A 12,848-nucleotide genomic window follows, 5' to 3' on the forward strand; every position below is an offset into this window, starting at 1 on the left:
TGATTCAATTTTCTGACCTATTTGCTTCTGAATCCTCAGCATGTCTGTACTCTCCACCCATGCCAGGCTTGACATAAAATTTATTTATTTGATGCAGAAAAACGCCGTGATCGAAAGCCTCCAGGAGCAGGTGAACAACGCCAAAGAGAAGCTGATGAGGCTGATGGCCGCAGAGTATGGCTGCGGTCCCTTGGCCGGGGCAGCTCCGTGTGCTGCCTTCCCCTCCTGGTCCCAGAGTGCAGGGGAGCGTGGTGAGTGGTGCAGCAGTGCCGCGGCAGGCAACGGGGTGCCTCTGGAGCACTGCCCCCCTGAGCAGAACGGGTGGCAATCTCCCAGCTTACTGAATGCACAATGCAACTCAGTGCCTTGTAGCAAACTCGAGTGCAGTGGTGACATGGAGGACCTCCAGAAACACATGAGCCACGAGCACGCGCCGCCTGAGGAACTGGCTTGTTCTCAGATGCTGCTTTTTGATGTAGGGAAGGACATCCTTGAGTACAACCCCAAAGGTGCTCAGGAGCGAAAGATGTCCCCGAGGACCGGGCATCCTTTGCAGCAGCTGCCAGGCCAGGAGCTCTCAGCTGCTGGCAGGGGAGCAGAGCCCCAGGGAAGTGGTGGGGTGACCAGAGCGCAGTCCTCCAGGGTCAACTATGTGAGCAGTGAAAAGCTGCAGGAAATCTTGCAAGAGCTGAGCCTGGATGGCAAAATCAACAGCCCGGTGTCACCTCAGGCACCCCTGCGAGGCAGCCAGGGCCCTCCATGCGAGAGGAATGGGGCACGGAGAGCCCAGGGAAGCTACCTGGACAGGTGCACTCCCCTCAGCCCTGACCTGACGAGGCGAGGAAGGAGGATCCCTCTGCCTCTCCCTTCTGCCGTCTTCCCTGGGTCCATGTCTCCTCATGCTTGGTGTGTTGTGAACAAGGCAGTCAGCAGGATGCGTGGTGGACTAAGCGCTTGGAGCCATGAGGAGTCAACGAGTGTCTCTCTGGAGGAAGGAGGTGATACTGGTGGCAGAAGGCTCCTTTACCAGCTGGTGCCCTCTGCTTCACCTGTTAGCACTGAGCTTTGCCTCCAGCCAGAGGAACGGCAGGACTGGCCTGAACCCCAAATCCAGGAGGCGAGTGGCGCAGTTTCAGCAGTATGTCCAGGTGCTGGCCAAGAGCAGGCCTGTGAGGCCTTCCTGCATCTCCTCCCACCAGAGTGGGATGCTCCGAGAGAGCCAGCACAGCCTTTCCCGCGCTCACCATGCTATTACCCAGACTCTGACTCCAGCAGCAGCTCCGAGGACATATTTCACTGCTGCCACCGGCCCTACTGCGAGCTCTGCTTCCAGGGCCCACTCGACTCCCTTGACAGCAGCAGCACGGACACGGACACAGAACCAGGCGGATTTGCAGGCGACTGGGCAGAGCATTGCGGCAGGTCTCAGCCCATAGTGAATTTCAAAGAAGATCTGAAACCCACATTTGTGTGACTGTAACCACCCTACCCCAAAGGCAAGTGCCACCCTCCCCTCCCAAAACGCTGTGTTTTAAGCATTAAAGAAGAAATGCATCCCTTTGAGGGAAGTGTGTTGCGCTGGGATCTAGGTGTAGGAAAGCAATCTTGCGCCTCTCTAGGCTGCTGTTTGAGACCCAGCCTTGGTCAGCAGTGACTGCAGATTGTGTTTGTCCGATAACAGGTTAGTAGCAGTCTGAGAACATTGCTGGTGGTTTTGTCCCGGTCACTCCGAACAGCTGCCTGCATCCCACAGACACCCAGCTGTTCCCAGTCCTGGCTTCAGCTGCCCCAGGCAGGAGACTGAGCAGACCCCAGGCAGGAGACTGAGCAGACCATAGAGCTGGACTTCCTCTCCATCTCGGAGGGGACCCTGTGGGTGGTGAGCGATTCGCACCCATGGGGAGCAGCACTGCAGCTTGGAAACTTGCATGGCTTGTTTTCTTGCTGCCTTCAGCAGGCAGACAGACAGAGGACTTCTGTCCCCCAGGCTGTCACTATAGAGCCTCCCACCAGCACTGGGAGGTTGGAAACAAGCAGACTCCAGGACTGCTGCAATCTGCCACTCACCTGGGATGTGCTGGTCGCTCAGCAGAGCAAGGACCTTGGAGCGGGGAGTGCATGCAAGACTCTGTTTTGTTTTGTTTTGCTTTGTTTTGTTTTTGTAGTGTCTGAATGAGAAAATGGAGTCCAAAGGTGACTTCCATGGAGGTGACTTTGCATTTTGTGTAGTTCAGTCACACAATGGTAGGTTAGACTCTGGGCAGAGCTGAAGGGAAAGAACAATTTGAAAAGAGGATCTGCAAAAGGTTTTTGTTTGTTTGTTTTGCTTTGTTTTGCTTTGTTTTTGTGGGGCTTGTGCCCTTTTGTATGTCTTTGTGGTGGAGGAAGTAGTCTGGAATGATTTAGGCTTGTTTAACATGGTCCGTTCTATTTTTATCTTAGAAACATCAAGAATAGAAAATCTGGTATGCCTGCTTTTGTTGGATATTTGTAACAACATTTCAGCATGTAGTTGCCTTTACAGAAGAAATTAGGGGTGCTGAGACTTGAGGTTTGATGCCTGAAGACTGCTTTGAAAGGATGCTTTTGTGAAAAGAGGTGGTAACAGAAGAACCCCAAACCCAGTTTTGAATGATGGAAGTTAGCAATTCCCTCTCAATTATCTCTTATGATGGTGAAATCCCTAACTTCTATATCCATTTACCAGTGTCTCCTTCTTTTCCCCACTACCTCCACAGTTTTCCAGGCTTTCTGAAATCTGTATTTCTAAGACAAATCTCCAAAATCCATAATCTTATGGAGGACAGTATTCCCAAAGCCCCTCTTTGTTCCTAGTATGGAAACACTCCAGAGGGTGATCCCAGTTTCATTTGTCACCTTTAACTAACAGAAACTAATTTCCTTTGGTTCTTCTTTCACGCTTGTCTGGGTATTTACAGCTTGAGGCTGCGTGGTCGGCTCTGGCAGGGGTGAAATGCATTGATTGGGTGTCTCCTACCGCCGCAAAGCAAATACACAGCACAGGCCAGAGCAAAGACAGGGGTGGAAATATGGAGTGTCTCTGGCAATCCCAGCACGGGGAAAGCCTGCACTCGCAGTCCTTGCTGGCTTCCCTGATGCAGAAGGGGTACTGAACGAGTAGGAGGGGCAGGGCAGTGATTTATAAAGGTAGGCTACAACACGCCCCTCCACCACTAGCTTGGGCACTCCAGAAGCTGTTTTATCTTCTGGATCCACAGGGCCTTCTGTGCTCAACCAAAGCAGTGCACAGCTCGTGGGGGGTTGGGGAGGGGAAGCCATAAACAGCCAAACCTCTTGGCCTCAAGAGAGTAGAACTGTGTGAATGAGCAGTGTGCAGAGACCAGAGCGAGTTCACAGCAGCCGATGTTTTATTTATAGCTGTCATTTCTTTGACAGGCTGGAGCTTCACCTCATCCCGGCCGGAAGTGGCTTCGGCTCTGTGACTTGTGGAGCTGGGATGCCCTTGGGGCAAATGCAGCCAGCAGAGTCCTCAGCAGTGGCCTCTGGCTGCCCTTTCCTGGCAGGCGTAGGCAGCACACACAGCTGGAGAACATGAACAAGCAATTTCTATGCCTCAGTCAAGGGTAATGCAAGTCCCCGCAAAGCTTGCAGTGGGTGGAATGGAGGGGGCAGGCTGAACCCCAGTAAGGGATGCAAAAGCCAGTGTAAATTTGGAGAGAGCCCTGCCAGCTTTGGGCAGCTTGCTGGCCAGGCCTCTCATGTTGGAAAGCCTGGGCATCTCTGAGGTGCTGCTGAGTCCTTGAGCTGCTGCTTGCATGGCAGGCAGCAGGACATTTTATTTAGGTGAGGAACAGATGGTGCTTTCCCAACGTGTGCAATTGCTTCCCTGGCCCAGGGCAGTTCGGGACTAGGGAAAGTCTGCCTGCAGTTTTGCAGTGCTTGCAGTAGAGGCTGCTGCTGCTGCTGGCATTGAGCTGCCCAGAGCCTTGCTGGGAGCCTCTGGCTGTGGGAGGGAGGGGTGGCAGGGGCTGGCTGGCCCTCCTGGCCTGTGCCCCCACCTCCAGGTGTGGGACTGCCAGACGGTGGGCAACAAGGTTAAGGTCTGGTGCCTTGGTCTCTCTTGCTTGCTGAGAAGGTCATGGGGTTGTACCAGGAGCTGGTCTCTGCTGACATGCAGCCAGGACCCTCGTAGGGAGGGGGTGGATGTGGAGAAGGAGAAACAGTGCTACGAAGGAAGGGACCCCTTTCCAAGCTGCAAGGACAAGGCCAGAGCCCCATGCGTGTGTGCAGAGAGAGAGCAGTGAGTGAGATGGATAGGGCTGCACTGGAGGTACTAGATACTCAAATGCCCCTTATAGCACATCTCACGGCATCCCCAGTTTGAACCAATGGGTGGGACAGATGGGTGGCTGGGATGCTCTAGGGACCTTGCAAAATTTGAGTAAGCATCAGAAAGCTGCTTTTGCAAATTAGCGTTGATTCCTTCCACCCCTCAGTTCTGCCACTCTTGAGCACGTTTAGAACCACACTTTGCTCTGGGGCTAGGGCATGGCAGCATGGTCGTAGGAGAGGATCAAACATTAAACCATGTGGAAGCAGCTGATATACAAATTAACCTAAAATCCACTAGCGAATGCAGAAAAATCCTCTGGAAGACTTTGAACCTTTGGCTTGTTTGGAATCTCATCACTGGAATTTGGGGCAATTGTTTTCTCTAGTCAGGAGTAGCTAGGACCTGAAAACTGCATGTGTGGACACACATACTTTCCACATATACACAGGAGGCTGATGCAGTGTGTAGGTGTATGTGTGTGTACACACATAAAAACTCATTGGTGCTTTTGATGGCCCCCAAATCTAGCCGCCTCCTGTATCAAGGAATATACATTTGATTCAAAGCACTGTGTAATGGATCAGGCTGCCTGTGCATGAGAAGAAGGAACAGTGAGATGGTGGGGGTGCCTTCAGTTATCATTATTATGGGATCTTTGCACCAGGCTTTGCACAGGCCCACAGAAGAGCCTTTGTGCTGGTTTACTTCAGGCATCTGGCTTGGGCACAAAGTTAGGCATCGGTTCCACTAAGGCTCTTCATACAGACTTTGGAGGAGCCTGTCTCTCCCCATTAAGCAGTTCAAAGCACCCTAATGAGGGCTTTGCCCTGAATCTGCGGTTTCTTAATAGCCGTAGGGGACAGTGGTGCGCACTCTGCAAAGACTGAAAGGTAGATAGTCAGAGACGAGTGGAAGGGTGGCAGCGGGACAGGGAGTGCTCTGAGTTATGACTACAGAGTCTGGAGGAGCCTGTTCCTTGTCATTGACTATGGAGGTAGCCTAGAGAGACCTGTCCTAGGGGACCTGCAGTATCTGTATCCTACGCGGGCAATTCCTGCTCCAAAGGATTTGCTGTCTAAATCTGTTCCTCTTAAGAACAGATGTGCCTCTTCGTTGTTCAAGGCAGAACAATGGAAGGCCTTTCTTCTTGCGGAAATGAAAATGAAAAGGTAAGTGATTGGAAGAAGGTTCCCTTCCTGCTCCCAGGTGAGCATGAGACTCGTAGTCCCTACTAATGGTGTGCTGTGCTCGCTGTCCTTCCGGGCATGTGAGAAACTCTAGCCATGGCAATCCTGTCCTCATACAAGCACTTGCTGCCTTCCCAAGCAGTATCTGCCAGCAGAGAGGTTCCTACGGCACACCGGGCAACCACAGCAGTTGCTTCCATCAAGTGTTAATGCTGATGAGGTCCTTTGAATGTTTTTAGCTGCTGGAACTATGTTTCCAAGTCGTTCTTTCTCTGCCAGCTGTGCACCTCCCAGCTCCGCAATGCCGGCTGCTGTCTGCAAACCAAAGCTCATAGGAAGAGACAAGTCCGCTCAGCCAGCAGACTTGAGCCCAACCACGTATAGCAAGGTAGAAGATTCTCCACAGAGGAATCGTGCAGAGTCTTTCCCCACCCATGGGCCCTGTTCACCAATGTTGCTGCTCTGTTTAAGAGCTCTACAGCCTGCGCCAGGTCCCCACCACCCCCAGCAGCGTACCTAGACCTCTATGCCCTTTCCTTGCAGATGGCTGTTCAGAAAGGGTTGTGTCACAGCCTGCATGACACGTCTCTGTACACCTGCTTGCTGGTCCTTGGCACAGCTTGCCTGTGCTGTTCCAGCAGGCTGCAGCGCGCAGCATGGGGTTGAGTGGTATCTCCGGGCAGGCAGCGCCTTCCTGCCTTGAGCCTCTTCTGCAGTGCTCGCCTGCCATTGTTCACTCTCTGCTGCCTCTGTTCCCCTGTCAGCTAGCAATTATTTAGGAAATTACAAAATTGTTCTTGATTATGATTCAGCTGCCTGGTTTAAAAAAAAAAAAAAAAGCTTTGTTAGCCACAGTGGAGGGGAATAAGCCAGCTTCTTGGGAGAAGAGCGCTCGCTGTCAGTGTGGAAGTGTTGACTTTGCCTTGTGTTAGTTAACACCAGCAGCTGGACTTGGAGGCGAACTTCTCTCTGAGCTTTGATAGCAGGGGCAGATATTAGACATACTGGTCATTAGAAAATACTGCAAGAGGGAAACCCCGGGTGCGTGCTGTGCCCGCAATAACCAGCTGAGGCTTGGCTGATCGTGTGACCCGTGCAGATGGTGGCTGTATAGTGGTGTTGCACCTGCCTCGGGACATTGCTGTGGCAAAGTGGTGAGCAGCAGACGGGGCCTTAGGCTTCCCAGTAGTGCTGGCTGCAGCTTTGGCAGGCGTAAAGGGGCACCCACATCAGCCTGCGGCCTGCGGCCTCCACAGGTCTGGAAGAAGCTCCAGGAAAGTCTTGCTGATGTCCAGCAGCCATCAGGGCTGCAGTGCAGCGCTCTCCTCCTGAGCAACGTTACTCTCCAGAGCCCAAGAACCAAAGCTGAAATGAGCAGCAGGGAGAAAAACCCTTCCTGGAGCAGCCTGCCTCTCATCTTCTCCACTTTTTCATGCCTGCCTTCTCCTTGGCCTCTACCTCGACGTAGTACTACTGAAACTGCAGCTGCTGCTGTTGCCCCAAAAGGCTGCTCTTAAAGCCAGTGCAGCAAAGCTGTAGCTGCCAAGTTGTGAGGCATCAAATGCATCAGTGTAAGCTGTGGCTTATTCCTCATCACTGCTGCTGTGCTGCAGAAAGATATCTCATCCTTGGCGGGGGGGGGGGGGGATCTTTTAGGAGCTAGAGAAAAGCACCATAAAAAGAGTTGTGGATCCTGAGATGGTGGGAGAACAACTGTGGACGTTTCAGCAGCTGATGTTAAAGCCAGGAACTTTCTGCTATGTTATCTGACGTACACTGTGGAGACGATTGTTCCATGCACTTGGCACAGCGTGTCATGGGCAGATACCTACACGCAGTGCTAAGCACACAGTTTCTTTCTTGAATGCAAATAATGTATCAAAGCTACTGGAGGGCGTACATCTCACAGCATGTACCTCTCAGTGTTTACAGTGAGGTATCTTACCCATCTCCTTCCCTCTGTGTAAAGGAGTCTGTAACTGAGCTGGTTTTCTTCCAACACAGGCGTTCTTAGCTTTTTCTTAGCAGCTTTGTGCTGCTAGAGCACAATCATTTAAGAAAGGGTGTTTTTTTTGGTCCTGGAAGTTCTCCGAGACGGGATGGGTTTGAGGGACTTTGTCCTGCCAGGCAGCTATATAAAGCACTCAGTGATTCAGCACTTACTGTGCTGTAAACGGATTGCTCTGTTATTATATCAAGAGGAATGCAGGGCTAGAAGGGATCTCCTAGTCATCATCATATTCCCTAACTATGACAAGCACTGAGTCATAAGGTCCCTCTTGTTAATTTATCACAGACTACCTTAGAAGTAGTTAGGAGTTTTGTTGGCAGGTTATTCCAGAATCTCACTCTGACAATAAGGAAACTTGTTTCTGATTTCCAGCTCACAGTTTTTCATGGCCTATTTTTAGCCGCTTGTTCTCATGCCAGTGCTGTCTTCTAGTTAATAGCTGTTCTCCCTTCTTGTTTTTTAGCCTACTTTCTGATATGTTGATGAAGAACACGGCCTTTTCTTCCCAAGATTTCTGGTCTACTCAGGCAGGAGACCTTCTATTTTTTGTTCCCTCTAGCAGCCCATATCTGCTGCTGTTTTAGTCTGAAGGGAAGCATTGCAAGAGATCCCAGATTTCACCCCTACCAGGTCATGCTTTTCCCATTGTGAGAATTTAAGGATGGCTGTATTGATTGCTCCCTGCCTCCAGTTGTAGCAAAGGTTTGCTTTAAAGTTTGGCAAGATGCTAGGAACAGGATCACACTCACCTGTTGAAAAGCAGAGGAGAAGAAATACTCATTGGTAATCAGGACATTGGAAAGGCATGTCAGAAGGAGGCAAATTGTCTGTGGATCAGCAGAAACTTTACATTACCTCTAGAAGTCTGCGATGGACCAGAGGTTCCCAGTACCTGTCAGGTGCCAGGTTTATCAACAGGATTTCAATATACTCACAGCTCAAGACTTAGTTGCCTCTCATGTTCTGATGTTTCTGTCCAGCACACCTCCTGAAGTTGTCTGGATGTGCATCTGTGCCTGACAGGTGCAGAAACCCTGCAGAGCCTTTGCTTCCTGGAGCTTCCCATGGCTAAGGGAATCCATAAGGACCTGCAGGTTCTCAGGGAGCTCCTGGCACCTCCCAGGGTGCCTGCAGGAAGGGGACAGGAAGGCACATCCTGTGCAGTGTCCTGATGACATGATCCAACATAGGAATGGCATACGTGTTTCTTAGACAAGACGAATATAACCAGCAGGGCACCCTACTGGAGGTGTGTGCTGGTTTCCAAGAAATTACATCTCATATCTAACCCAAATGAGCAGGGTGATATTTCAAACTAAAGAGAATTGCAGGAATAACAGCAGCTGGTGCAATTGCACCTTAAATTCACAGCAGTGCTAAGCAGATCCATGAGCAGTGGGATACACTGTACAGGATTACAGCAAATTGAAGCCGGTGTTTCACTGTAACTTTTTTTTTTTTTTTTAACAGTCCACCAAATACAGGTTCTAGATAAAAACTTCTTTTCCTCTGACAGGCGGATCTTCCATCTGGTGGTAGATTATGCTTTTGTAAGTAGCAGCTTGTTTTGTCTATTACATGTATTATTATGTAAATATCTATTACAGCATTTTTCATACCAATAATAAAAATAGGTTAAGCACGCTCCTGATTTTTTAATCCATTCTTCATGACTCCCTGATGGAGAGGCCTTTTTCCTAGTTCTTCTAATACCTGATATCAGCATGCTCCAGTAAATCAGCGAGGCAGGCTCTTCTCTTCCTCAAAGTGCTGCATTACTAGGTAACTGCTATGCCCTGGTATGAAACCTTTGGGCTAAATTCTGCCCTATGATGTGAAAGCTCTCAGTCCTTGCTACCTTCAGTAGTAGCTGCTTGGGAGTGCTGAATTTAGCCTTCAAAGTGGGCAAAACCAACAACACTAGAATACCTGAGGATGCCATGAGGATGAAATTAGAATTGCTGAAGGAGAAGACTCAGGACTCAGGTGTCTTGTCTGCTGTGTTAATCTCAGGGAGAAAAATCACAGTCTCTTTGAAGCTCGTTCATCTGTCATTCAAGTGAACAAGGCCACCTCCCCGAGATACATCAAGGCTTCCTTAATATATATTTGCAAAAAGGACTTTGAGCGATTCACATGGAAGGCCTCAGAGACACTGACCCGTCAAAGAGCAGGCAAATGAGAGGCGATGTTCACAACCAGGCTGTGGTAGCTTTCTTAGTTAGTTCTTTTCTTAGCTAGCAAATTTTGGACCATCCTTTGGAAAAAATGAATAAGCAATCAAAGCAGCATGAGTAAGAAGCCAGGGAAGGTGGGGAGAGTTCAGTCAACAAACTGAGGTATCAACTGTGAATACTGATGTTTTTGCTGTTGAATAATTAGCATTTGCTGTATATGGAAGATTTGTCTTTAACAGCTGGTTTTAGTGAATCAGATCATATTTCTCTCTATGTTCCTGTATATATTTGTATCCTTACACAGAGAGGAAATATACGAATTTCACAGTATGTAACTGAAATTGTATTCCAGATTTAATTTGAATTTGACAATCAGAAACTAAAACAAGCCAAGAATTTTTCCCCCTTATCAGAAATTCAAGCATCTGCTGAAGGAAGTATGAGATTTCTACCACAAAGGGGAGATTTTTGCAGACAATGACAGCATTAGAAACAATCCCACAAGCAAGTGAGATAAGTCTGGTAAAGTGCTTTAAAAAATCCTCTTGCAGCTTTCCCCTGGGAAAGAGGAGTGTCCTGCTGCGCAATCAGAAGCTGGGCTGCAGGGGGCCATGGTACTGCAAGGAGAGAAGACACTTCTGTGCCGGACACAGCAGGGACCTATTTGTTTTGCAGAAGTGGGCTATCCTCTTCCTGATCCAGAAAGCCATCAATCTTGCAGCAGCAGGAGATAAGGTAGGTTTTGCACTGACCACCTACCTTCCGGTGCAGCTGGAAAGCTAGAAACAATAGTTTCAAAAATTATTCATAGGGTTTCAAGAGTGGATGCCAAGCTCTGTGCAGCTAAAAGCTGAGTGACTGAGATTTTGCCTCTCCTTTTACAGGATTATTATAAAATAGTTTCCCTCTGTGACCAGTTTAGGCTGTTCTAATGCACAGCCAGAAACGAGAAATTGACTTTTAAAGATCTTCCTACCCATCAGGTGGCAGATGAAAGAATAGGCCACAACTTTGTTCTGCTGTAACGTCTGGAACTGCTGAGAGACATGCTTTCATTATATCAAAATTTCCATTGCCTCATTGGTTTTTGCAAGTCTACAACCTACCTGTAGAGTATAAAGGAAATTTTAGGCTGACCAAAACAGATACAAGACACTGACTTGCACATTCTATTTTTGACAGCAGTAGTCCTTGTGATGGCCATGTCTGCTGAATAAGAGCACTATGACTTCCATCCATAACATGAACCTACCATTTCTCACCTGCTCAGCAAGCGTGCCTGAGCCCAAGCCACCACAATTGGTTAATGAACCTGAAAGTCATCTTTGCAAAACACAGTGATCAGTGTAAAAGAAGTCCATGACACTGTGTTGGGATGGATGTCGCTCAGACTAATTCGGCTGCTGAAGCATGTTGCTCCTTTAACACTGACTAGGACTTATGATGTCACCAGTTTACTACCACTGGTTTTATGAACGTACAGTAACCAGTGTAATCGGTTAATTTAGAGAGCAAAGCATTTGTCTTGCAGCAAAAGGGTCTCCAATGAAGAGTTAAATGTTAGAGGCCCAGAGCATGGGACAATTGACAGATTTTAATAATTAGTGAAAATGGAAAGGAGAAAAAAGATTCTGGTGTGGAAGATGTTGCTCTCCACAACAACTTGGAGCTTGGGAGGAAACCCAGGAGTCCTGAGTCTCCCCACAGGTCTACTGTCAGCACAAGGATGTGAAATGCAAGCCTCTGGCATGGCCCGCAGCACACTGACCACCTCCTACTTCCACCCTTACCTCGACTAGTTGGAGAGGGCACAGAGACATGGGTTGCCTCTGCCAGTCCCCAAAAGAGGTTTCTGTGGTGGATCCAGCTGTTACAAGCTTGTCAGTGAACTTTGTGGGTGCGCATATCATGGCATCCTTGCTAGTTTCAGTTTGCTTTAAAACAAACCAGCCAAGATCCTAAAAACTAGCAAGCTGTAATCTGTGCTAAAAAGTCTCTGAAATGAAACACTCAGGGAAGGCTGCAATTAAAATAATCCGTGCAAACTTAATTTGGCTCTCTACAACATGTATGATTTTGTGGAAAACACGCCTGGCAGGGACCTTAAGGAGCCACCTGGGGATTTCAGTCCATCTCACTGCCTCAAGGCAGGACCAGTTATTCCTAGACCATTCTTGACAGATGTTTGCCTAATCTCTTACGAGGTGGACTGCAATCATGTGATTGCATACTTTTTTTTTTTTTTTTAATGGGGTCCTGCCTCAGTGCCTAAAGTAAGCCAGGACCGTGTTGTGGAGGAGACTGGGGACACAGCTGGAAGAACATACTCATGGTTCATCTTATGATGGCTGCCCTGGAAATCTGCTCTGCATCAGTGTTTCTGGGTGGTCATTTAAACTAGACTTCTCCCAGGCAGTCACTAATGGTGTTTTCTCTATTTTCTGGGTGTTCAGTTTGAAAATGCTGCCTTATTTAATTGTCCCCGGGTGCTGCCCTGTTTTGATACAGTGAAACTGCTTTAATTTTACCACAACACAAACAGTGCCAGTCCATGTTGCATTGGTTGTCATAGACTGTGAAACAGTTTGCAACTGAATTTTCATGCGCAGTGTGCAGTACTGGCTGTCATAAGTCGCCCATCTCCTGCTACTCATCTGACCTTGCTCTGTGTGCTGTTGTCGGCCCCCATCTCCCTGCACCATGCTTCTTCCCCTGAAGGCACATGTACAAAATCCTGCAGTCATGAATGATGACTCTTAATTTTTGTATTGTGTTTGTGGACAATTTGTCTGACTATTTTATTAAGTTCAGGTTTCCCCATAATCACCTCATCCTCACAGATATATGTATTCTCTATAATTAATTACACTAGTAATGGCTATAATTAAAACTCGGGAAAAAAAACAAGTTTAACAAAATGCATAAGAACTGATAGCATATAGGACCCTCAGAACTGCTGTACTGGATCAGGCCCTGGTTCCTAGTCCAATATCTTGTTCCTGATTGTGGTCAAGGCAAGCTGTTTCAGAGTGTTTTAAAAATCCTTCCATACTTGGAAGGTGACTAATAAATCCACCTCTGTAGAGTTAGTTAGAGAGTGGTTTGAATTCAACCAGCATGTTTCGTACCACTTATTAAAAAAATGTATTTTTGGCATT

At 48.4% G+C, this 12,848-nt stretch overlaps 1 protein-coding gene across 8 annotated transcripts in view; it reads left to right on the forward strand.

Annotated features, from left to right (window-relative positions):
* GPR156 (G protein-coupled receptor 156) overlaps positions 1–9,114 on the forward strand; it is a 34,604-nt gene extending 25,490 nt beyond the window's left edge. For all 8 annotated transcript variants that reach the window (XM_068958057.1, XM_068958092.1, XM_068958099.1 and 5 more), the window contains one exon: positions 98–9,114. In XM_068958057.1, the coding sequence (XP_068814158.1) occupies positions 98–1,474 (1,377 nt within the window). In that variant the 3' untranslated portion in view covers positions 1,475–9,114. The remainder of the gene's footprint in view (positions 1–97) is intronic.
* Positions 9,115–12,848: the final 3,734 nt, after the last annotated feature.

Source organism: Struthio camelus, chromosome 1 (assembly GCF_040807025.1).
Source record: "Struthio camelus isolate bStrCam1 chromosome 1, bStrCam1.hap1, whole genome shotgun sequence".
Classification (NCBI taxonomy): Eukaryota; Metazoa; Chordata; class Aves; order Struthioniformes; family Struthionidae; genus Struthio; species Struthio camelus.